Source organism: Cuculus canorus, chromosome 3 (assembly GCF_017976375.1).
Source record: "Cuculus canorus isolate bCucCan1 chromosome 3, bCucCan1.pri, whole genome shotgun sequence".
Lineage (NCBI taxonomy): Eukaryota > Metazoa > Chordata > Aves > Cuculiformes > Cuculidae > Cuculus > Cuculus canorus.
This window is the reverse complement of record NC_071403.1, coordinates 38,951,885-38,977,112: the sequence shown is the minus strand read 5'-3', so window position 1 is coordinate 38,977,112 and position 25,228 is coordinate 38,951,885. Positions and strand designations below refer to the sequence as shown.

General features: G+C 39.5%; 1 protein-coding gene across 2 annotated transcripts in view; it reads right to left on the bottom strand.

Annotated features, from left to right (window-relative positions):
- Window positions 1-25,228, bottom strand: part of RNF217 (ring finger protein 217) — a 70,497-nt gene that overhangs the window by 21,056 nt on the left and 24,213 nt on the right. Inside the window, exons 2-4 of one of the 2 annotated variants that reach the window (XM_009557255.2) lie at window positions 16,195-16,428; window positions 9,293-9,457; window positions 1,890-2,091 (exon numbers count right to left, since the gene is read on the bottom strand). In XM_009557255.2, coding sequence (XP_009555550.2) covers window positions 1,890-2,091; window positions 9,293-9,457; window positions 16,195-16,428 — 601 coding nt within the window. The remainder of the gene's footprint in view (window positions 1-1,889; window positions 2,092-9,292; window positions 9,458-16,194; window positions 16,429-25,228) is intronic. The other variant, XM_054062546.1, reaches the window with a different exon arrangement.

Here is a 25,228-nt window from a genome sequence, read left to right as displayed (position 1 = left end):
CACTTTGAAACAGGAAATGAAAGTAAAATATCTTATGCCTTCTCTATGCACGTTTTCATGAATATGAACGTACACATCTTCACCACTCAACTTGAACTCGTATGTGCACTTTCACATTTCTTCACTGCCTCACTGTTCACAAATAAACTGACTTTCTTACTAGTAAAAGCTGTTTCTTTGAAAAACGTTGTATGTTATTGTTTCCTAAAACAAACACTGAAAACTGAAAATAATTTTTACCATAATTATGCATGTGCAAGTACCTAGGCCTGTATTTTGGACGGTGTATGTGGCATTAAAATATGCCAACTGCATATTTATATGCCTTTTGTGTAAGCCATTGCAAAAATTAAGGCAACAATAACAATTTTTCACAGATCTATGTTGTGATAAAATCTACTCATTTTTTATTTGTATCTCTGTTGTACATAGAGGGTGTAATCTTGGAATAAGATCCTGCATGTGAGCAGCACAGACTTGGTAATGTCTGAGTACAATCACTTACTATCCCTGATGCTAAAACAGCTTACATCGTTTGACATTGTGGCTTTTAGTAAGGTTTCAGAAGGGCTTTTAAGTACTTTGAAACGTTTCTTGAATTCTAAAGCCTAACTTTTTACCCATGAACAGTTTAGACTGGAGCTCTAGTGCCAGCATTGTCTTCAATCTAGTCTAGAGCTTGTGTTGGAATTTATCTCCACTAACTACACCAAGAGCAGGCACATCCAATCCTTTTGAAATTTTATCCATTTTCCTATTTATTTCTTTATCTCTAGTTCACTTCTCTCAAAGTTTGTTCTAAAGCCTTGCAAGTTCCTGAGGTCAAACTAATTGGCCTGTATAATTATTGTGACTTGTTAATTAAGCATTCCAGATTTGTGATTCTCCCACACCTTTGCAAAGCAGCAAGTTTAGCATTCTTATTACCAGGTCTATAAGGCTGTGTGCCAACTCTTGTGTTACTGTAGAATGGAAACCACCTAATTTTCTTACCAGAACATGTTAGGCTCAGGATTACTGTTTTCACCACAGCTCTGTTGACTTCCGTTTCCACAGGTTCAGTCTCTTACCTCTGCATTCAGCATCGCAAATTAACAAGCTCAAAGCATTTCCCCATCCTGGGTGAATTCCGAGTCATCTCCAATTTCTATGTCTTAATTCAAAGTACAAAGACTCCTATTTTCCTTAATAGGTTACTGGTTTTTGACAGACAACCATTTCCTATAACATTATAGATAACTTTACATGTTGTAAACTCACTACAATGCCTGAAATTAAGGTAAGATAATACAGAACGTAATAATCTGAAGGTTGAAACAGGTATGCAGCTCTTTCAAAAGCAAATCAGGAGCGCCTTTTAAAAAGAAATTTTAAAAGTCAAGCTTTTGGCATCCTATTCCTTTGAGAGAAATTAATTAACTGAAAGAAATGCATATAGTTTGTTTCAAGCTGGATTGTTTCTGATCCAAAGCTAACCGTTAAGAGATGTGTCCTCCTATTCAAGTGGACAAACTTGAGTGACTTGACTTCTCAAACCCAGATCAAGTTCAAATCCAAACAAAGCTTTATTCAAATGGATAATTAACATGGAGGTTCATTTAAAAAAGGTTCCTGCTCTGATTCATTTCTCCTACATGCTTTTAGAATAACGATCACAGCCAGCAACATGCATACTGACAGCATTTTTCCAGTTTGCCTACGTATTATTAAAAAAGGTTAGGAAACAGAAGCTATCAGAAGAGGATACAATATTTTTTCATACACAGTCTATTGAACAAGGAAGTGCAAATGCTATACTACTAGGTTTTATTTAACTATTACTGACACTCCACACACACCCTCAATCACCTCACTGCGCAGCTCCCTACAAGAAACATTTATCTACTCACCACAGACAGAGCCTCGCACTAATCTCCTTAAATGTGGTCTCTCAGGGAGGTAGCGGTATTTGCATCCAAAGATACTGAGGTTTGAGGTGTGATCTCCGAAGAACCGGAGCTGGCGGTATCGCTCCCCACAACGGTAACAGAAATTAGTGTTACACTGTGAACAGGTCATATGGTCACACCCTTCCGTTCTCTGGATGTGGATCTTTACGAGGAGAGACAAAAAAAAGAAGGTAAGATTATTTTTCCCTCCCTCTCTAAGCAGAGAAAAGGAAACGCAGGGATGACACAGTGCTGTCCACCAAATGAAAAGACAATGCAAGCTATCCCCCTGCTTAACTCAGCATTTGTAGTTGTCCTAGGACAATAATGGTTTTCTAAGACATGTTTCAGAGCACTAAATTTGAGTTATAGTTGTTCCCAGATTTCCATACAACATTTTCTAAATAATTATCCTTTTGTGTTTAAACACACACTGTATCAGATGAGTGATCCCTACCTAGACACATTAGCATCAAACTTCATTAAAAATAAAAGCTGCACAGTAAATAGTTATGAACTTTGACCACTTACTCCACGGATGCGTTTCCCCTCTTATGCCACCTGTGCCCCCGCTTCCTTTCCCATTACCATCAAAAATTGATTTGGCATTTTGTAATAAACACCAGGAAGGCTCTGCTGTTAAGAGTGAACGATTTCAAGTGTTTGTTGGTAAAAAAAGAAAGATTCTACAAATCATAGAAGCAATACACACCAAGATTTCATAATGCCCATAATGCAGCATCCACGTGGGCTGCCTAGTTTCTACATCAGTCTTTCTGCTGTTCACCTGCATGAACTCCATTCCTGTATCTCGATGTACTTTTTTGCTGGTATATTTACCTACTTTGCACAGATTTTTTTATGGCTTCATGTTTTAGCTTATAGTTCTGGGAGTCAGGAGAGAGGGTAGTCCTGGGGATGAGTATTTCACTAAATCTATTACGATTACAAAACTACTTCTAAATCTTGACAATGAAAATGATAGCTGATGGGGTGGTAGACATACATTTTTCCTAGCTCACAAAATTGCTAAAGACCCACCCCCGACCTTCCTGTTCCTAGAGCATGCTCCACAATGAAACAGCAGATAAAGTTACCTAATAATTGAGGTTGGAAGTTACTCTTGGAGGTCATATATTTTAACCCCTACCTCCAAGCTGGACTAACTTCAAAGTGAGATCAGATTGCTCCAGGCCTCAGCGCACTAGATTTCTAAATTTCCTAGTATAGATATATCGGACTCTTTGAGCAACCTGTCCCACACCTCACCACTCTCCTTGGAATATGTTTTCCCTTAAATCCAACTGCAATTTAACTTGTTGAAACTTGCGATGAATGAATGCCTCCTGAAATTCTTATCCATACTTACATGTATTTATTTTAGAGGCAGGTACAGATAAAGACAAGACATGAGCACTCAGAGGCCTTACAAGCACCAGAGATGCAGAAAACTCAGGGGTAACTGAAGCTTCACGCTTTGAGACACTGGCTACTCCTAGGGCATCTGACATCGAGAGGGTCAAGTGTGTTTGTCCTCTGGTACTGACCAAGGTTCATCTGGTATCTGAGAAATCTCTCTCACATGAACAGCTACTGAAATTGGTACTTCATGCATGTAACAAACTGTCAGTTTTCTGCCAGCAGTACTTCTGGTAACAATTCCAGGGCAGATATAGTTAAAAAGTATCTCTGAGAACACCTGCCAACATCCTTGTGCAAAGGACAGCACTCAATTTATATTTCTACACTTCCAAATGCTTTTAGGCACAAGAGGTGCAAAACATTCATGGAAAATGAGGACTAGGCTACAAAACGTTAATCTCTAGTGGGCAAGTGGGGGACCTGCATTCATCCCATAGGAGGGATTCAAACAGACTGACCAAGTGGTTATGTCCTCTAACCTGAGAAAGCCTGTTTGGCTCATCTGTATCATTCCCTTCACCTGTACCAAAGGTACCCAAAAACTTGAAAAAAATACCATTGTTGACAGGCTTTATAAACTACCTGACTTCAAATTTTCACATGTAAGCATTTACTGCAAGCAAAGTGGAAAGGAAAAGGCCTACCCAAAATATATCAACTTAAGCATAACTTCTTAAGTTATTGTCTTCTAAAATGGATATTGTCTGTTCAGACTTTTGCTTTTATTTTCCAAGTTCTATGTGAAAAAATGTCGACACTACTCATGGAGCCATAGTATATTTAATTTCATTCTTAAGTGAATAACTTTAACTGAAGTGAAGAAATTTTAATTCTGAATTGTGGAATTTGCACATAGGGTCTTAGTGTATTTTAACAATTACCTTTAAAATTTCATTCCAGTTAGTTTTTCAGGGGACTGAAGTTCATGAGAATAACTATATAGAATTTTGTAATTTTAGAGGTACCTTTCCTGATCTGCTGATTCAGTGACATATCTCCACCTTAAAAACTGTAAATGGGGGACTTAGATCTTATGATACTAAAGTAACTGTGTTTTTTATAATTTTAAATAAAGAATGTTGCACTCTATCTTCACCAACTTACCAACCCAATCTATTAAGTTACCACCCGTCCTAATGGAAAAACTTTACATGCTCAAAGACTATAAAAACCCTAGATGCAAATGCTAAATACCAGAACTACTTCACATTTCAAAAATAAGTTAGTTTTCTTTGGTAGTAAGAACTTTAAAGGAGCTGCTGGCAGTAGCTTTATACATTCTACCTCCAACATCTTTCGGAAATACCTGCCTCTTGGACACTGCCTGCCATCCTTCTATCCACACTTCCCTAGAAACATCCCAGCTCCAGCTGGCCAGGCACCACTCCAGTCACTTTAAATCTGCTCATTTCTGCTTTAAATCCTCCAGGCATACTATCCTCTCAAATAAAGAAGCTGACACGGGATTTATCTTCTTACAGACACAATTGTAACTACATGTACTTTATCTCTGCTTCTTCCAAAAGCAAAGTATTGAAAAAAATTCAGTGAATACTTGTCTGTGTGTATATATAATAACTGTCTTGTAAAAGCTGCAAATTTGAAACAAATGGTTGTACTAGCCTATATTTTTTGTTGAAATACAACTTCCATTTTTTAATAATAGTTCCTTAAAAAAACCCAAGAGAAATAAAAGACTCCAAACCTTAAATGCAGGGCTTGGACTCCTTATCATATGCACACAGACTGACAGAATGCCAAATGAGCTTAGTATGATTCAGTCAGGCACCTTTCAAAACTAAAACATGACATCTCATTAGATCAACTTCAGCTCCAGTTCACATGTACATGCCTCCCTCCCCTCAGGATAATGAGCGATAGATTACAAATCTATAGGTTGCCAAGGTGATCACTGATGGGTCAGATAACACACAAATGTTTCTGCTCTGTTGGCAACACCACGGCATGCAGCAGGCAGACGCAGGAATGCATTGGGCCAGGAATGCAGCTTGCTATAGTTAGCTGCAAACATTTGGGTTTCCGTGCCTTGTAACAGAAAGCACCACAGCAGCATGGTGGGAGTGGAGAAGGCAAAGAGAGCATGACAACCACAAGCCCCATTTCTGCCTCCAAGCATTCACACAGTATGGCCGGCTTCATCTCCAGGGGCCTACTTAAACCCAAAGATTTGCCCTCACTTTACAGGAAAAAGTTGTCTTCAGAAACCCAAGAATGACTCCCAGAACAATACAGGTGAAAATGACACATCAACAGCGAAGCACACAGCTCAGAGTCTTAAGGAAACAACTGTAGCAGCACAGCAGCTATTTCAGACCCCCACCTTACCCCCCCTGCATGTTATGCGTCCTCTCACAGAGATCATCCAGAGAAATTGCTTCCAAGAGATCTGAGGATGAGTGGCCATCTCTCCTCCACTCCTGAGGAAAACCTGGTCACAAATTTATGCCTTCATATACAAGCAAGGACCCTCCTCCCTCCAGAGGACGAGAAATAATCTGCAGAGAGCACCTTCAAAAACTATGCCTCAAGTTATTTGACAACACTCACATTAATCAGAACAGTGAACTCACAGATAAGAAGTACATACTCCTTGATTTGCATTAACATTCTTGTTTATTTAAGTTCCTGCAGCTGTTCAAATCTCTCTGCACTAGAGCCACTGGTTGGTGCTCTATGTTGTTTTGGAAATCTGTGGTAAGATAATACCAACACGAAGTACTTCCTTGGTTTGCTGTCCTATAAAAACACTCATGGAAAAAAGGCATTTTGCTGCAAACATATTGCAAGAAATTGTAAAGAAAGAAAAAAAAAAAACACCAAAAACACCCAAACAACACAAAACCCCAAAAGGACACCCTTAAACAGTAGTGAGAAACAACAAGTAACATTATAGAATTTATGAAAGGCATCTAATATGTAGCAAATTTTCACTCACTAGCCAGCTCCCTCTAGAACAAGACCAGCACTTCTTGGACAACTCTTGTTGAGAAAAATGGTCTATGCCGAGTTTCTCAAAACAGTGTCTAATACATTTGGGAAAGGCTCTATTTAAGAACAAAAAATGTCCTAATTAATTCAGGGTACAGCTTTTTAAAAGTAGCATTTGCTAGTCTTTCTTCATTGATGTATAGTTACAAAATCAAGCCACAATTAAGGTATTTTGACAGTGTGTAACAATATTTGCTTATAAAAGCCTTTCTTAGGGAGACCAGGTAAATATAAGCTATTTCTATTAGGTGACTTAAACTATGTCCACCTACTAGAAAATATAATTAAGTTTAAGCTTATTTAACAGTACCACTAGTTGCGCATTACAAAGGATTATGTTCTTTCAAAGAACTTACCAAAAGCACTGAAAAAACTGTGAATACATGCCTATGGATCTGCTTATACACCGCTCCTCCCCTTCCCTCCCCCATAAGAATATATCCGTTTCCTCACCTGCAGGCCCAGACAAGGTAATAATTGTGCATTCTACTTCTCTGTGGCAGGGCTACTTAAAGAGTCTATGTGTAAACGTGTCTGTGTATATCTAATTATCTCCTGAAGATGTAGTCATAGTTAACATTGTAATCAGTATTACACTTGGGAAGTCTCCAGTGATTTTACAAGCTAAGTAATTCTACCTCTAATTAAGTTTCTACCTTTAGTTTCTATTAGCTCCAGTTTTAGTGTAAAAATTTGACTTTTTTCCCCAATCTGTTTGTCAATTTTGGCTGCTGCAAATTAACCAAAATATGAAAGAAGTTCTTTAAATACAACATATGCACATGTCAAAATAAACTTTTTCACCTGAAACATTGCCTACATGGATCTAGAAGAATAAATCAAATAGTATGCTACCAACTTTTTTCTGTCACTTTTTTCTCTATTGTATTTGAAAATATGATAGTAACCTGATTCAATGTTATTTTATATAGAGGTTTGAGGGCTGGCTGGAAAGAGCCAGAGAAAACATCAGTTTCAGCCCTCTGATGTCAAATGGTTAACTGTTGGTATGCTTGTCCCCACGTGCCCATTAACGCTTCAATAAAGAATGCTACATAAGATGCATTTTTTATTATTACTCAGTAACTGATTAAGAAAAAAGAAAAAGAACAGTATTGCTAACCACCAGGTAAGTGCTGCTTCTTACTACCTGCTAGTTACAGATTTGATTTAAAAATCAAGCAACCAACATGTTGATACAGACATTTTGGAGATTGTAGGCAGGAAGACTTTTTTCACCTCTGAAGAAAAAAAATATTAGAAGTAGGGGCAGCAATACAGTTTATGACAAGATTGAACTCCCTCTTCGATATTCACTTACGATACCACACTACCAGAAAGGACTTAATAACAAAGGCCCTATTTTTACGCTAGGTTCATAACTCTCCATACTGACTCCCACCAAGTAGGAGGATTTATTTTCTTTTGGTTAAGAAAAGAAATCTAAAGTCTTTTTGGAATTAACAGCCAAACTCACACAACTTTAGACTTCAAAATTAGTAACTTCACCTGCATACATTTCAAGTATTCAGCTTTTTCTTCTAAACACAGCAAAACCAGTTGTACATTTGGTGTTTTAAATTTAAAACTTAAGGATGAAGTTCTTAGGGTTAGCAGTTTGAGTTCACTCCTCCTTCCACCTAGCAGTCCTCTTCCTCCTGCTTTTCCACATTCATACATTTTTGCTTAGTGCATTTTCTTCTTTTTTTGGACAACTTATTTCAATAGTTACATCATTCACACTGTCATAAAACCTGAATCTGGACACAAGTCAAAGAATTAAAAACAAAACAAATGCTTCTTCCCACTCTACTCTAAGTCTTCCCAGAAAATGAACATTTTTAGAACTGGCTTAAACCTATCAACTCTTACAAAACAGTAAGCTGTTAAAACTCTGTTCAAATGTCATGTGTGCATGGGAGGAAGGGTAAACAACTGACTGCTGATTTCCTAATGTTTTGAAACCTTTCCATTTCAAGCTATGCCATCATAGGCATTTCTTTCCCCAAGACCAAAATAAGACACTTAATAAACTGATAAATATTCTCTCACGTGCACAGGGTAAGGCTCACAGTATGACAAAAGTATACTTCAGACATGTAGAAGTAAATCTTCCCATTCAGTATTTATTTCCTATTAAATGTTTCAGTTTCCTTCCCTTGTCCTCTCCATGAAGGAGATATAGAGCAATAGACTGGTTCAAATTAGGTACTCCCCTGCAAAAAGAAAAAAAAATCTCCATCCACCATGGTTCACTCAATGTTTTGACTTACTACTCTGTCAGTAGCTGGAGAAAAGTGCTGGGAAAAAAAGCCAAACATAATGGCCACCTTCATTAAGGGCAGCCAGGACATGGATGAGAAAGGCTGCTGCATCTCATTTCAGTAGGAGCTATTTTCTATCCTGGAAGAGACATTTTTAGGGTGTGGGACTGTACTTCAGTGTTGAAAATCAAACCAATTCCAGAGAAAGGCTTGCAAAGAACTGACATTTAATCCTAAAAGCCTTCTGGTTTTGCCAAATTTTAAAGTCTCCCTTAACTAACATGTTGCTCAAGTACTTTCTGCCTTATGCAGAAACCGAATTTACCCAAGTTTGTTGGAAAACTTGGCAAAGGACACCGTATTTCTCTAAAGCTTTACATCTCTTTCAAGCTATTTTAGGAATAATTTATTCTGTAACATACATAAAAAACATACATCAAAACCCACTGTTATGATTTCCTATAATGTTTCTTTTACATGCAGAGATTCTGCACAATCGGTGTGGGAATCACAATCTGACCTGTTTTCCTCAACGGGTCATTGATGAGAATCTGCACAGCAAGCATAAAATCCATTTCAAATGCTGAGCAGAAGCTACAAGTATTTACTTTAAACACATATTTAAATGTTTTGAAGCTGCTACCTGCAAGCCAAAGGAGAGCAGCTCACCTTGCATTTTGGACACTTCTGGGCATTCCTCTGCCCGTGTTCGATCTCGTTGGCCCAGTGACGCAACAGCTTGTCTCCCTTCTTGTATTCTTTGCAGTTAACGCCTTCATGCCAGGGAGAGTGGCACTTGAAACACCAGACAAATTGGCAAGATGGACACTGGATCTGTATAAATGAGAAAACACCACACATTTGCAAGCTGGGCACCAACCCAGCTGGAAAGCCAGTTTTAAAACCACTGCTCTTAAATTAAGAGTAGCTGCTCAGAAAAGGTCTAACGTCTCTTTAAATGTCTGTTTCAAAAACACATAAAGTTGGGGAAGCCAACTTGTTCTTCTTGTTTTTTAGAAAAGCAAAAACACAGAACTAATTGCTATACCAGGAAAGGCCCCAAACAAATAAAGCACAACTAGGTTGTTAGTTTAAGTACAGGAACTCATTCCCACATTCAACGTGTGGCTCAAATGCCAAAAGACAAAATCCAGTTGCCTCCAATGTGTGAGATCACCTAAAAATTAGCAGCCAGTTTTCAGTATGGTAGATCTCAGTCTTCTAGTTATAAACTTCACTGCCAATGCTACCATTAGGGAGTGCTTGGTCTTCTAAAGGAACTCTACAGAGCCAAGAATGGGTTACAAAACTTACATTAGAAATGGTCCTGGGGAAAAGGGGCCAAGAGCAAGGGTCTCAACCAAGTGTCACAACTGCTACCTGGAAGTCAGGTACCTTTTTTTGCTCTTGGTTGCATAAGGGTGACCTGAGCCTATGCCAAGCAGCTCACTTGCTACAGACCAGACCTAATGACAAAAACCACAAGCCAAGCTCCTTTAATTGAGAAAGGATCTATTCTTCCCACTCCCTGGGTTTTAAATCATTGCATCAAACAGGTATCATTGCCATCATGTCTTCCTCCAGAGCCTGGCTACATTTTTAAGAATAGCTATGGCAGCTGCTGTGTTCGTAGAAGTAATAAATATAGGCATATTGCAGGTGCTTATCAGATAAAAGACAAGCCTCCTACTTGGATTGTGACAAAGGAAACCAAGAACTAGAAGCCACATCAGACACAGGCATATTTAGGTTCCTGCAACATCTTCACTTCTGCTGCCTGGCAGCAAGATGCCTCAGTCTGAAAGACAGGAAGGCACATCTCTCAAGCGACTGCTGAGATTGGTCCACCAGCTCCAGTTGTAGCCCATGCCTGGGACCGCTCTGGCTTGTACCAGCTGATACGGACAGGACTGAGACTTCAACCAGCTAAAAGAAAGCCTCTTTGGTTCTATGTCCAGACCTGGTTCACCACTGAATCACGGATGCGTCTGTGCTGTCCAAGCATGGTGTGGGAGGTGCTGTTCAGGAAACTACATCCTAGCGTGTAGGCACACGTGAAGACCCCAAAACATATTTTGAAGTCCTCACTCCCACCAGTTGCTGCACTCTCTGCTCAGACACACTGACTGATGGTGTGCTGTCTTGGATCCAGTTAAGAGTCCAAAGTAGGAGCTCAGATCTCCCCGAAGCATTTTGCTGGGGGACAAAACTGTTATTTATGTGCAATACCTACATCCATCGCTACTCGCATGCTAATACAAAGCTTATCTGATCTCTGATGCATTACTGAGAAATGAAGCGGTCTGCTACTCTTATACAATTCCCCAAGCATTTAGGTTTTTTTGCCTTTAATATTTAACATTAAAAATATAATTGACACAATGGCTCAAGTTGAGCCTTTTGATGACCCTAGCCGAACCATTTCTCAGTAGTTCTCCTTAACTCCGGTGTGTTTGTCTACTAGCTCAGATACAGAAACTGAAGAAAATATGCTATCCTGCATCTCTGCTTCCCAGATTAATTCAGTTTAACAGGAAAAAGGAAGATTCCCACCCTGAAGAACAGCTTATTTATTGCTACCAAAACCAACACAAAGTACTGATCTCTTTCCACAATACTTCAGAAATGAATATGCACAAGATAGCTGCTAGTACTTTAACATATCCTGACTGGTATCTGTTTCTTCCCCACCCCCAGCTTTGAGTCTATAGTTTTCAAAAACACATGCCACAGTGGCCCGCTGCTGAGAAGACAGATTATAGCAGGCATCACATTGTATTACTCATTATTTGTTATAGCTCAGCCAAAGATGAAGCTTGTAGCCATCATTCTGCAACCAAGTGTTCTGCAACCTGAAAGCTTTTATCAGTTGCAGTATTCAGACATAAGATATGGAACGTGAATGTTTAAAAATACATACCCAAACCAACAGATCTAGGAAGCCGTAAATTAGTTTCTTTCTTATACAAAGGGCCAACATAATTTAAATTGTTGTTTGTTTTTGGGGGCTTTTTTGTGTGAAAATCTGACAAATTCACTGCAGGCTTTCTACTACAGCATGTTTATAACTGCAAGAAATATAGCAGTCATCAGGATATACGTTTAATCTTGTACATGCACGCTGACATCAGCTATTTCCAAATACATTCCTTAGAAAGTACTGAAATACAGGATGAAGCTATAAGGAGGTGCAATCAAAATAACATTTGCTACCATGAATGGTCTCAAATAACTGAAGTAAACTAATTGCAACTGTCTACATTATTACCAGGTTTGGAGTTCCTAGTTTCCAGTTTCACCTGTCACCTGTGACAGCATCTCCCTCAAAACTCAGCTGGTAAATAGTTTTTACATTTTGAATGGACCATTTGACTCTGTTATTCAATACTGTCTGCACATATATTAAGCAAGCAAAAGAAAGTATGTTCTTTTAAGCACTTATGAACTTTATTTTTCGTTGAACTAGTTGATGCAAAACAAAACCCTGACCCTATTAAATCTTGGAAGCAGCGTGACGACAGTGCGCTTAAGAAATATGAACACCACAAGGCAACTGCTGTAGTCTTTCAGATTCTTATTCCATTCTCTCTGCTTTTATGAAGTAAAAAATTATTTGCTTTATGTTCCAGTATTAGTGCATGAAATCATAACAAGGACACAAATGCTATCTATGTACAATTCAAAGGAGTAAAATATATCACAGGCCAGCAAAGCAGAGAAACTATATCTGAAAAAAACCCAGAACATTTATCTAGTGGGTCGTCGTCGTGTCCCCCCCCCCCATATATTTTTCCTCACACAAACATTTTTCCATTCATTGCATGGCTTCCATTTCAGTTGATCAGAATGGAGAGGACAGATACACACACAACCTTCTATCTGGAGGTCAGTCTTCCTTGAAATAGAAAAGATTACACAACTTCTCATACTAACCCTTTTAGTTCTCAGCTTTCTGAAACACTGACCTTTGAGGCCAACATTTTCCATTTTCCTAGCTAGTCTATTTACTGCAAACTATTCTATCATTTTCCTCACCTCTCAGGAAAAGACCTTTCAGAACTGGTAGGTAATTTCAACACAAAACACTGCTTGATGCAACACGATGATAGCAAAACTGACTGCACTTCAAAAATATCCTTAGAGCCTGAAGCCGCAAATACGTTAGTGGGATTTTCTGCTGCTTGGTGGAATGCTAGCTATATAATAGGATGGCCAAAATTAATTGTGCGAATGACTACATGAATTACAATCTCTAGCTACATCTACACAGTTTCTTTATTTAAAAATAAATATGGGCTCCTTCCAAAACAGCTGCCGCCTCCTCTTCACCAACCCATCTCATCCCTTGTACCAGCTGAAAATAAGCAACAAAATAAACAAATCCCGTATCCCATTGGAAATTATCTTTGATCCAGCTCCCAGTGTGACACCAAAACATCAAGAGGAGCAAAAGCAAGCTGGCAGGAATGAAAAGCTGAGAAGAAAGAGGAAGAGCACAATAAAATAAGCATGAACTGCTACAGGTATGGTTAAGGCAGACATAAATGATGCATAGCCATGAAGATATCTGCAACTCAAGGTTAAAATTAGATCAAAAAAAAAAGGGGGAACTGATTGATATGAACTACACAGATTAAACTATCACTGCATCTTTGTAGTTACAGATTCCTACTAGTTCTAGAGCAACGAGTTTCAGGAATTTTGCAGTAGTTCAAGCAAAAGATAGTTAGCACTCCAGCTCTTCTTTTATGCTATGTGTATCTCTTGTCAAAAGCAAGCCAAAAAAACTTCATTACAAACCTCACAAATTGATAAGGCAGAAAAATGAGTCTATGAATCAAGAAATGCTTCTTCATGGCAGGTGGCAAGTCAAAGAACTAACATTTAAGCAATAGCTGAAATAGGCTTAAAGGAAAAAAACGCCACAACACACACACACAGACACACATACCCCAACCCCTCACAGAAAAAGCCAACATACTTATTCTTGTGAAACCCATCTGTTTCACACACAGGAACTGAACTACCAATTTTCCAGAATTTTTTCTTATTTCCTTTGCACTTTGGCATACTAGCTTTGACCAAAGGCTTATTTGGATCTTACGTAACACCCACAATTTAGGTCATAAGAGAGGGTGCAGGGGTATTTCTTTACTTAAAGCTGGATCCATTTGTGTTACAAGTATTTGATACAGGAAACCATGTAGTCACGCTGCTGCACTGTGCTGTCCCTAAGTGGCACTAACGGGAAAAAAAAGGTTTGGTTAAGCAAGTTCTGCTGTTCTTCCCTTCCTTCTCTCTCGACATATATGCACCAGCTAACTTTCTAAAGCTTAGCACACTAAGACTTTGATCTCGAAAAAAGCTGGGCTTGGATCAGTTTAGCTAACGTAAACCAGCTATAGTAAGGAAAATTAATCTAATAACTTTACTATCTCTTTAAATTTAGATGTTAAGTTTATTTATAGCTTAAATAGTGTATCAAATTTCAGGAATGCCATTAATGTTATTTCAAAAGTATCTGTTCAAATGTACTCTTGGATTTTACAGTGTTTTCCTGTTGCAGTGTAGAGGAGAGTGAGGGCACTGGCACCAAGCCCTTGTGTGCAGTGATCCTACTAATAGGCTTGTGCGTAAACTTTCCCTATGCATGACTCAGTTCTTCTGAAGGTACCACTTCCAGTGCTAGTGCAAAATTCCTCTGGTGCAACTGCTATCTATATTGCTTGCATGTGAATATGTGAGTCTCCCAGTCTCCAGTCAGGTGTCTCCTATGCTATACGCAGAAGAAAATTAGTCCATACCTCCAAAAAGCCTATAATTCAAGGCACAGACAAGCTACCATACAATCATATAAGAAAGCTGAGATAATAATGGTCCACAGCTACATGTGTATGCAATTACTCAGATATACATAGTCTTTTATACAGTCTTCCTTTTAAATCTTAGACTTTTGCTGCAGGGATTTCTCGTGCTAAGCTTACAATAAGTCACTAAAACTGTACTTACACCAGAAAGTGCCACAGGTTCAAGGAGTAGTTTGCAGCTTTAACTATGATTGTTCAAGCATTTTGCAAGCTCTTTTCTAATTACACCCCTGAACAGCACCAACTAGGTATTCTTCCAGGCAACACCTGACCAAAGCTCAAAGGACACGTTTTGCCAGAATCTGTTCTCAGGAGACTTGAGCTCTGCAGATCAGAGCTACACAATGCATCGCAAGGGACCAGGGAACTGCTTCTGGGTTGCACTATATCATCCACTATGGAGCCTTTCATTCCTTAGGACTGCGACTAGGGAAGTGATGGGAACGTTTTAACAATAGTATTTTCTAACTCATAAAAGAGCACTAGTGGGCAGAAAAACCTATTCTGCGCCTTGAGGAACATTCTCAGAGCTGGCATCCCATTATACAACAGCTACACAACCTGTGACCCACATCAGTGGGTCAGGAACAGCCTCTGGCACCTTAAGAGAGGCTGCTGCAGAAGCATTACATCTGACCTACCCTGGACTGCATATCCTGTCTACACCCGAGGGAATGTTACGCAGAGGGGTGAAGGAAAATGGCAGTGGGTGGAAGGAATTTTACCTGCGGTTTCAAGTTTCTCTACCTCCATGCAAGACGCCAAAAACCTGAAAGTCTTTGGTTCAACACTGTGGCACGTAGTTCACACACTGCACAGATAAAACACAAGCAGCTCATAATTCAGCTTTATAGGTTTCAACTCCATTGGATACACAACCTTCTACCTTTTCATCTCCATATTGGGCTCAATCTTATGCTATGTAATTAGGACTATCTAAACAGTCATCTAAACTCCTGCTGAGGAGAACTGGTTTGTCCAGGAAAGGCCAGCTCAGTCATGAAATTAACCACAACAAATCTAATAACCGGATGGAAAACTAACACAGAGCATGATGCTGAAAGACAGAATCCTTGTCTTCAAGGTTTGAGCCTTCTTCCAACTGTAATCTCTTGCTTTTTATCTTGGGTTGAAATCAGAGTATAAACAAATCTTCTACTAAAAGAAATGCTGCAAAAGTGAATTTTTTTCCTATTTCTCAAGTTTTCTGTATTGTGAGTGAAGAAACTACAGTAATGTATAAACTCTGGTAGAGGACTGAGGAACTCAAAAACAAGTAGCAGGACAGACAAGATCTACTTCTAAGGAAGGAGCAAGTCAAAAGTCAAACACTGTAAACGCCCAGAATTCATTTACACAGTTCCAGGGAAAACCTATCTTTGTTGGAGTTGTGTGTCTAAAATTATCAGATACAGTGCTAACTTCCCTTCCCTAGTCTCTTCTGATTGTGACCATATTGTTTGCATGTCAAAGAGAAAACACACTTTCAATTCTGTGTCAGGACAAAATTACACCACCGGCCAAAGAAATAAGGACTGAAGTTCAACTGCTTGAACTGCTAGAAATCAAGTCGGTAGTTCACCATTGATGTATTACATATTCATATTCCTAATCACAGCACGCACATAGCCTCAGTGATGCAAGAAAGCTCATTTAATTCCCACCAAATGCCATCTAACCCATCGCCCTGGCAAGCATGCTCACTTTGTATTTGTTCTCCAATTTGGCAGGGGTAGGAATGTGGCCTCTCCTCCGGAAGGTTGTAAAGTGCTTGCACTGAGGGCATGGCTTGGTGCTGGAGTCAATGCGGCTGAGTTCCAGAAAATATTTATACTTGATGATGTCATCATGGGGCAGGTTATAGAGGACAGTTGTTTCATCCAGGTGTTCGCTGCACTCTGTGATCGGGCATTTTATATCCACTTGTCCCAGCTGCACCTGCATATGAAAAAAAACAAAAGAGCTGTATTGATTGTATTTGTTTGGAAAAGGTAAGCAAGAATTTATGAACTGTGTGAGGAAATTTAATTTCAAGTATCACAACAATGCTCATACTATCAAGTACACTGTCTTAAAATTAGACTTGGTCCAAGCACATTGCACTTCTTCCATAGAACAGTTTCAAACCAAAACAGAAAAGCTAATTACCTTTATGACAATTGCCGTTACAAAATGTATATATAATCTCTGTGTATCTAACATGTCTATGTACTCCATGAAACGAAAACACAGGTCCTAACCAGCAGTATACATCTAGCGCTCCATGCTTTAGGTATAATGGTCAGTGCTCCACTATCATGGCCCATACAGCCAGTGAGAAAGCAGGCAGTGTAAACATTTATACACTGTTTCACTGCAAAACACGCAGAGAGTCACAGCATAGAAAAACTAAAGTCAGTTTAGGATCATCAGAATCTAACAACTGACTCAGTGCTAGTCTTGAGCCGGTTCTTGCTCAGTGAGCTCAGTGCCTCTGCAATCTGCTTCCAAAAAGCTCCTAATATGCCACACTGCATACGCACAAAGTATTAGCTGAGCCTGGGGCTGACCAAGCTAATAAATTTTCCCAGAACTTAGAGAGATAGAGTTAAAAAACAATACCCAAACAAAACTAAATCCTAAAAAAACCTAAAAAGACAACCAAAACAAGAGTGCACACAGAAGCAAACTCAAGTTTAGCAGGGCTGAAGCTGTTGTTGATCTAATAAGTCCTGATGGACCCAAGGTGATCCACATGGTCAGATATCCACAGATATCCATGTTTCCAGAGCTCCTGGATCAGAGAACAGCACTGGACCCAGGACTGCACTCTTCATGCTTGACAGGCTTTAACAGCTCAGACACCATGCCAAACCAGCAGATCCTACATGGTCTGAGAGTAGCACAGTTGCATTGCTTGGCATTAAGCCTGAGTCAATAAACTCTGCTGAATCTTGAGAGTCTGCAAGGACCCAGCTTGAGCATGTTTGTGTCTGCCTCAAGTAATCTTGAATGAAATGAGTGTTGACTGTGCAAGTGGAGCGGACCACCAGCACAATTCCTTCCTTAGTGAGTATCTCCATGCAGAAAAAAACAGGCTTAATGGTGTAACCAGCATCCCCTTCTAGGAATTACTGCTTCAAGGTTGGCAAGTTTATTTCCCTAGGCTGCTTATTTTTTAACATGCTCCATTATGGCAATCTGCCAAACAATACACTAAATAAAGAATATCGTAGATTTGGAAGCAGATCTCACTGCTGCACAGCAGTACCAGAAGACACATAAGAGACTCCATTAATGCAGTATTTAAGCTAAGGAAGGAGGGGAAAAAATCCAAACTCAACACAATCCTGTCACTGCTGCTTCAGCAATGGAGCCATATGGGCTCTAATTGAATGATAATTAATTTAGTTAGGAGCCAGACGATTAGAAGAGCCATAGCAAAATGGTATAAAAACCTATTTAAAAAAAATTGCTTATTGCACTAGCATTATTCTCTCTGCCATGCAGCTAAACCCAAACAGGGCAAACAGGTTAAGTATACGCTAGAGAGAAAAGCGGGATGAGGACTGCAATAGCCCATCCCAGACCAGAGCACGGCAGAGAAGACCTTAAAAAGCAATTGCTGCAGCATGCCCTGTGCAGCCTTAGCTCAGGGTGCAGGCAGATCTGCCCGTGGTACAGAGGAAAGAGAGCTCCTCAGCAATACATTCACTCTTGGGAGGGAATCTGCCCTAAAATTCATTTCCAGCTCTAAAAGGTAAGCAGAGCTCTAGCACATGCAAACAAAGCTAAACAAACAGATTGGCTCTTGCATAGAACAGTGTAAGTAAGTCTAAGAGGAGTACGTAAGCAAAGGCTTCAAAAAAACCCCAAACAAACACCACAAACTACATGTTGGGAATTGTCCACATTTTATACTTGTAGGACACTAATTCACTTGTAGCAGCAAGTGAAAACTGAACTTGAAGATATGACATCATTAAAGTGACTTTTCCCAGAAGAATTGTCCAGCACATCACAGAACTGTGCTTAAAAAGATGATCAATCCAGCACCAGGACACTCAAACATGCTAAACTAGGAAAAAAAATTGCTACAGATATATAAAAAGCTATTGCACTACTGCAAGAACTAGTATAAACTTCTGTTTAAAGAAGTGTAGGTACAACAATTTAAAAATAAATAGCCAAATTAACCCCATGTACGACTACTTGAGAGATTGGGGTTTTTTTTTATGCATTAGGAAAATACTAAAAGAGGTGAGCCCTTCTGCTACAAGTAAACTAACCTACCACCGAGTAACTCCATGTGAGAAGGCACATTGAATCTGGCATCTAAACTTCAGAAACACTGCTTACATTAAATGTTAGTTAGAAGAAACTTGTATTAATAAAACAAAGGAATACAAAGCTGAATGCTTTCTATATTTCATGCCCCCACAGAATACGATTAATATATGTGGTAAGAGTTAAGTGTGGTTTCTGTGTTTATTTGGAAAATATGCTTTACATCCACTTGAAGTAAATAATTTTTATCTGCTATAACAGCCTCAGCCTTTCAAGTTAGGCAAAGACTGATCCTTTCCCTGTGTTTTAAACAGGACTGAAATAAGCAGAGCTCATTTGCTTATTAGCAGTAACTTCAATGGAGCCTTTTCTTACCAAAAGAGTCCATCTTTGTGCACTAGCATCAGCAGTTGATGTAAGTACAGCTTTAGAGGTAGCCTGTTAGGCTACCTGATGCTGCAGCCCCAGGAGGTGCTATGGAATGGGAAAGAAAAAAAAAAGTCTCTTAACATGAGTAAAAATAACTTGTTTTATTCTTTTCCTTTATTTTTTTAAAAAGAAATTTGAAGACCTCTGCCCTTCAGTATCAGCTCATCACAATGTCAAATCCCTGAGTTTTAAGAAGTCTTTGAATTTCAAAATACCACTGTTCATTAAGGACTTCAGAACACTCAGTACAGACAACCGCATGGTGTATTTTCACAGCATGAGGAACCACTCACACATCTAAAGGCAGCTGAGCTGCAACAGTGTTAAATGTCAGGTAGCATCTAGTTTTTACACCTAGCTGTGCTTCACTTCTGTAATGTACCTTAGGAGGAGCTAAGCTTTGCTTACAATTCAAAAAGAAAAAGCAGACTCTCACAACTTTCATCCTACTAAAAGCTAACATTTAGACTATCAGGAGAACAATATACACACCATCCTCACTCCTCATTATGGACATATTATTTTAAAAGACTGGGGGGGGGCGGAAACGACTCAGAATCTACACTCTTACTGCCCCCAAATGCAGTGATACTAGCAACAGAAAACAGAAACAGATGGCATGGCACTTCAGGTCAGAAAATTATTCCCACCTCTGAGCTGTCTTTTAAAGAAAATTTTTGTTAGCTAGACAGAACACAAAGTTCAAACCAAAACAGAAAAGCACTGATTTATACCTGTCATGTAGCCTGGCCCAAGCTGAGTGTAACATAACCTACGCAGGCTGTACTTGGGCAGTTTTATTATGGCTATATTACTTAAAGAGGGGACCAAACTACTTTGCATTATATAGACATATATAAACTAGCATTTCCTAACTGAAACTTTACTCTTAGCCCAGAGATGCATATGCTAAACAAACCAGTAAATTCTTCTTACTTCTCATCCTTTAATGCTGAAAGGGAAGTGATCAGCACCATGTGTAATCCGCACCACCACACAGAAACTGAGTTTCTAATGGTGCATCAAATTCTCCCCTGTAAACTACTAAGGATGTTAGGCATTCAAAAAGTATTTTGGAAACACACAAATGCAAGTGAAGGAACAGTTTGGTCCACAGGACCTTCATATTCTAGAGGGGAAGAAACATGGGTTAAAGTTCCTTCTATTTATCAGAAAAAATCCATTGCTTTCTACTTTGCTGCAAGCACTGCTCTTTCATTTTTTGCTGGTAAATTGCAAACCAGTGAAAATCAGTTTTCTTGTAGATATGGGAAGCAGAGAGCATAATTTTTAATTTGTTTTCTTCAAAAAAATATAGTGGAAAATACTTGAAAGCTTGGCTCACCATAGTTCAGACTCCATAGTGGTAGGTGGTAACCAAATGAAATCCAAGTAGACATGACTCAGCAAGTGCAAACCCAAGACAGTGCAAAATTTTACTACGCATTTTGCACCTGCCTTTCAGGTTGTGGTTCCATGGCCATTTCTGCAGTTTGAGTGCTCACTTCAGCAGTCCAGATTCCCTACCTATGCTTTGTCAGTGATATCTTGGCATTCTCTATCAAACTCCTTTTACCAAAAAACACCTTAGTGGGGCAGTAAATTGCTAGATTCAGAAATAGTGCAAAATGCTGAGAATCTATTGCATATTGGCATTTAATTAATAATTTGCTATATCCAGGAAATATCCAAGTGACCACCAAAGCAACTAGAATGACTAGTCTTTCTTCAGAGACCGTGGCGAATGAGGAAGGTGACTCAGGCAATTCAAAGAAGGCGGCAAATGTCAACAGCACTTTTAAGACACCTGGCAGGAGAGGGGGGAAATCCCACTTTCCTCCATTAAGAAACCTAAATTCTCCTAGCATCAGAGTCTGACAGGTATTCAAAGACAAATAAACTCAATGAATTTATTTGTATTTGTGACATGTCCATTTTGAGTTGCATTTTCAACGGCCATTTATTATTCATAAATGTAGAACCAGAGAATTCCATTAAAAAAAATATAATCAGATTTCTATCTGTCACAAGGTCACGTAGACTACCCCTAAAAGAGTCCATCATGATGTCTACCTATGTGTCCTCTGAGCACACAAATTCTTTGTTCTCCTTTCACACTGGTACTACACATCTTGATGAAGTTATGACAAGGATGTGGTGGTTCCTGCCCCATGTGACATTCATAAAGAGAAAGACACTTGGGCCCAAACGCTGCAGGCATGAGCAGTCACCACCTCTTCTAGTCACATTCTTACATGATTTGCATTAACTTTCACATTGTCAACACAAAAAAAAGGGTACCAGTGGCAAAATCTCGGAACCTTTGAAGAAAATGCTAATATCTCATCCTTCAGGAGAAAAGCATGCAAAAGCAAGAAGCTGGGAGAGAATAATCATGGCATACATAACTGCAACCCAACCACCACTACATCAAAGGTTGACCTTTCTGCTCCAAAAGTGTGGCTTCTGAACGCTTTATAATGCATATTTAAACATGGTATCAATTTAAATTTTCAAAGTTCATCTAGTTTTCACAAACTCAGCCACAGGCTAAGATTCCATCTTCATCCATGACACTCCAAAGACTGCTTTCGGGAGCACACTTACACAAATCCATGTTCCCGGACTGCTGCAGGATGGGGCAGCCACACACCAGCAAGGGGGGCACCCTGCACCACCTGTGCAGACAGCCATCTCAGCAGCTTTAGCCCTAGAAACCAACCAAAACCTTAACTGGCACAGCTGGCCTCCGCAGCCTGGAGCAAAACTCCAAACCACAGCACCTGGTTCCCATTCAACCTAATCTTTGTCCTCTATAGTCATGTATAGGATTTGCCTAAAGAACTGCGAGGATAAGGTAGCAAGATATTCTTCAGGATACAACTATACTCAACCAAAATGTTTTTTTTGAAGGCCATACTTGCTTTGTCATTTGATAACACGTTTGCATGATGCTCTACTTCTTTTCTCTTCCATGCACAGGACCAGGTGTTACCTGCTCACATGGATTTGACATCAACAGGAATGTTCTGTTTCCATTTGTCCTGTTTGCATAGGAATAGCATTTATAGAAAATAACCTACAGAAAAAACAAATTAGCACTGACGTTCTCCTTCACAAGATGTAAACAAGTAATTAACAACCTGCACGAGCTCCTCCTCTGCCCTTTCATCTTCTGTTACTTTCTCTAGCATCAAGCTAATCAAAATGGAAAAGCAGACTTTACCACAGCAATGTATTTTAAAAAATTATGCTGCATCAAGTCATGTTTCTGCCTGCTACTACTCATCAAATCTAGTCTGTTTCATCAGCAAGTATAGAGCTTACACATTTTCTACTGGTTTTTGGGTGTCTATGGTGAGCCAAAACCCATAGAGGTAACAGTTACTCCTGCGGCCATACAAAGCAGGGGCTGGTACACCCAAACAGCTGCCCACTGAGTTTGAACACTCCCTGACAAAGAGGCAAGCAGAGTCAGACTGAGACATTGGCTGGCAGAAAGATTTCACAATCTCCGAGAGTCCTGAAGCATGCAAGATAAAGTAATCTTCCATCTCTCCTCCCAGGGCACATGTGGAGGCAGAGGGAGGGGAAAGTCCCAGCAAAGGAGAGTAACCTGGGAGGAAGCATGGTAGAAACTGCCAGCTTTAGAGGAATCTGACCCAAACCCATAAGATCCTCAGCATTCATTGAAGGGAACAGGGAAATGCATGTCAGTTTTCTTGTTTTGTCCAAGTGTGCACATTACCAATGCTAGCTAAGTATAAGTATGGTAAATTTTATGTTCCTCAGATGACGCGTTCACTTTTAGTACAAACCAAAACATGTATGAAAGAGCAGCTTTGAGGACAGTAGACCAAGACAAGTACCTGCCCTTTCTGGGGTGGAAAAGAGAGGCAAATATAGCCAAGCCCAGAGACAGTTGCTTCAGCCTAGGAGCAGGACCAAAAGATCACACTAAAACTAAGCAAGTGTGGAAAGGGATTACAGAAATGAAGCAAGGTCTAGGAGACATCTGCATACCACAATACACTTGAATAACCCATATCAGGAGCAAGCCCTGCTTGCAGGGGCTCAGTAGCATTAGGAAATAGAAAAAGCAAAGAAGCAATACCTTTGTAAGGTAATATTTTTTGGGGCTTTCACCATCAGAATAAAAACATCACAGCCAAATAGCACATAATCAAAACAAACCAACTCTCACAGCTGATACTTGGAAAATAAGTAGGATAAAAATCCATCAATTTAACTCTTTATTCAGCAGGCTTAAATTCAGAGAACAGCCTTTGCCCTGCAGCCAGCATAAGACTTGTAGAAAGTGTCATATGTGTTCGAATTCATCATCAGCCAAGCCAATCTGGATCTATTCTGCCCACCTGAGTGCTCTGGTAAGGTTCAGACAAACTGCGAGAGCCCAGTTGAAACCTGGAAAAGATGAGGAATGAACAAGTCAAGTGAGATGGGATGCATGCATGGCAGCAGCCACCAGCCATGCACCATGGGAGCCTTTCCCCTGCCATAGAGCAGCAACCACTCTGTTCAGCCGGGGGGAGGATGGGGTGGGGAGGATGGGGGGGGGCCGGGACTGACCTGACCTGCAAAAAGTGCAAAAGTCATGACATGAGTGTTTACTGTAATTCATTTAAATACTTGCCTTGGGAAACAATAAATTAGAAGGAAAAACAAAAAACACCAAAATTCTACTCTCCCTTTCCAAAAAGAAATTCAATTGGTTCAATCTTCTTAAACCAAAGTGAGCTCAGTTACTTGAGAAGATACTTTTTATCTATATGTTTGTCTCTTACTGAAGCAATGCTTAGAAAGGAATGTAGCTTTTTCCTTGTCTCCTGTACAAAAGAAAGTTCTGAACAGTTGATGTTTAACCTCCACTGGGTTTAGACTGGATAACCCAGATTCAGATCAACTCCAATGGAATAATACTGCTAACTATTAACAATAATTAGTATCACAACCAAGTCATTTCCCATGCATTTCTTAAAGATGGACAAAAAGGTAGCACCCATAACAGCATTACAGAAGAGTGAAAAACACAAGTTCTCAATCTTCACTGAAAAATATCATTTCAGTCTTTAGGTAGAACTAAGCAAAATCCATCAACAATTTATCCTGTACTATTTACGCTGAAAAAGAGGAGCTCAATAGCTCATTCTTCTACCATTCAGCATTTAGCAACCAGACACAAACATTGGAAAAGGCTCCCGAGTTCACATTTGCCAACCAGCATTTCCCTTTCAAAAAAACAGGGTCCAAACCACCATACATTTGTACAGCCTACTCAGTAATCTGTATTACTGAGCCTGTAATACATACTAGTCCTGGTATCATCAGCACTAGTTAACTGAACCTTTGGGTTCACCAGTAGTGGCTGCTGTTACATTCTACTGTTGTACCCACAGAAATATTTCAGGGTGCTCAGTATTTTCCCAAATGAAAGCGCCACCTAGTGCAAAATAAAGACAAGATCCAAAACTGAGGGAAAGAGTCAGGAGAGATAGCCCCCCACCAGTCTCTCTACTCCATCCCAAAAAATGGCTACAAAACCCAACAGTGAGTTGTCATGGATGTGAGTAATGACTTAAAAATAGTAAGAACTTTTAACATAAATCTCAACTGTTTTCTTATCTCTCTGATAATCTACATTCCCTGCCCTGTACAAAAAGGATGAGATTTTCATAAGATTCCATTCTTAAATTGTCCTGCTTTGCTTAAGAAAGCTACATATAACTACTTAGTGTGCATGTCTTTGCTAGGTCTAAGGTTGTAGGCAAGTTTTCTTGTGCACTGACTAATAGTCAATGTTTTGATTCCTGAGTATCAGATGGGAAAACAAATTGCGGCCTATTTGACAAAGTTGATACAGGACCAGCAGAGTTGCATAGATGCTAAGGCAGAAGAAAGCCTGAAAAGTACTTTTTAACCAGCAGATGATTGTCAGGAATGATAGTAACATACCTCATTTCTAAGATTCAAAGTGAAATATGAGAAGTTAAAATATAATCACTTTGTTTCTCCTACAAATTAG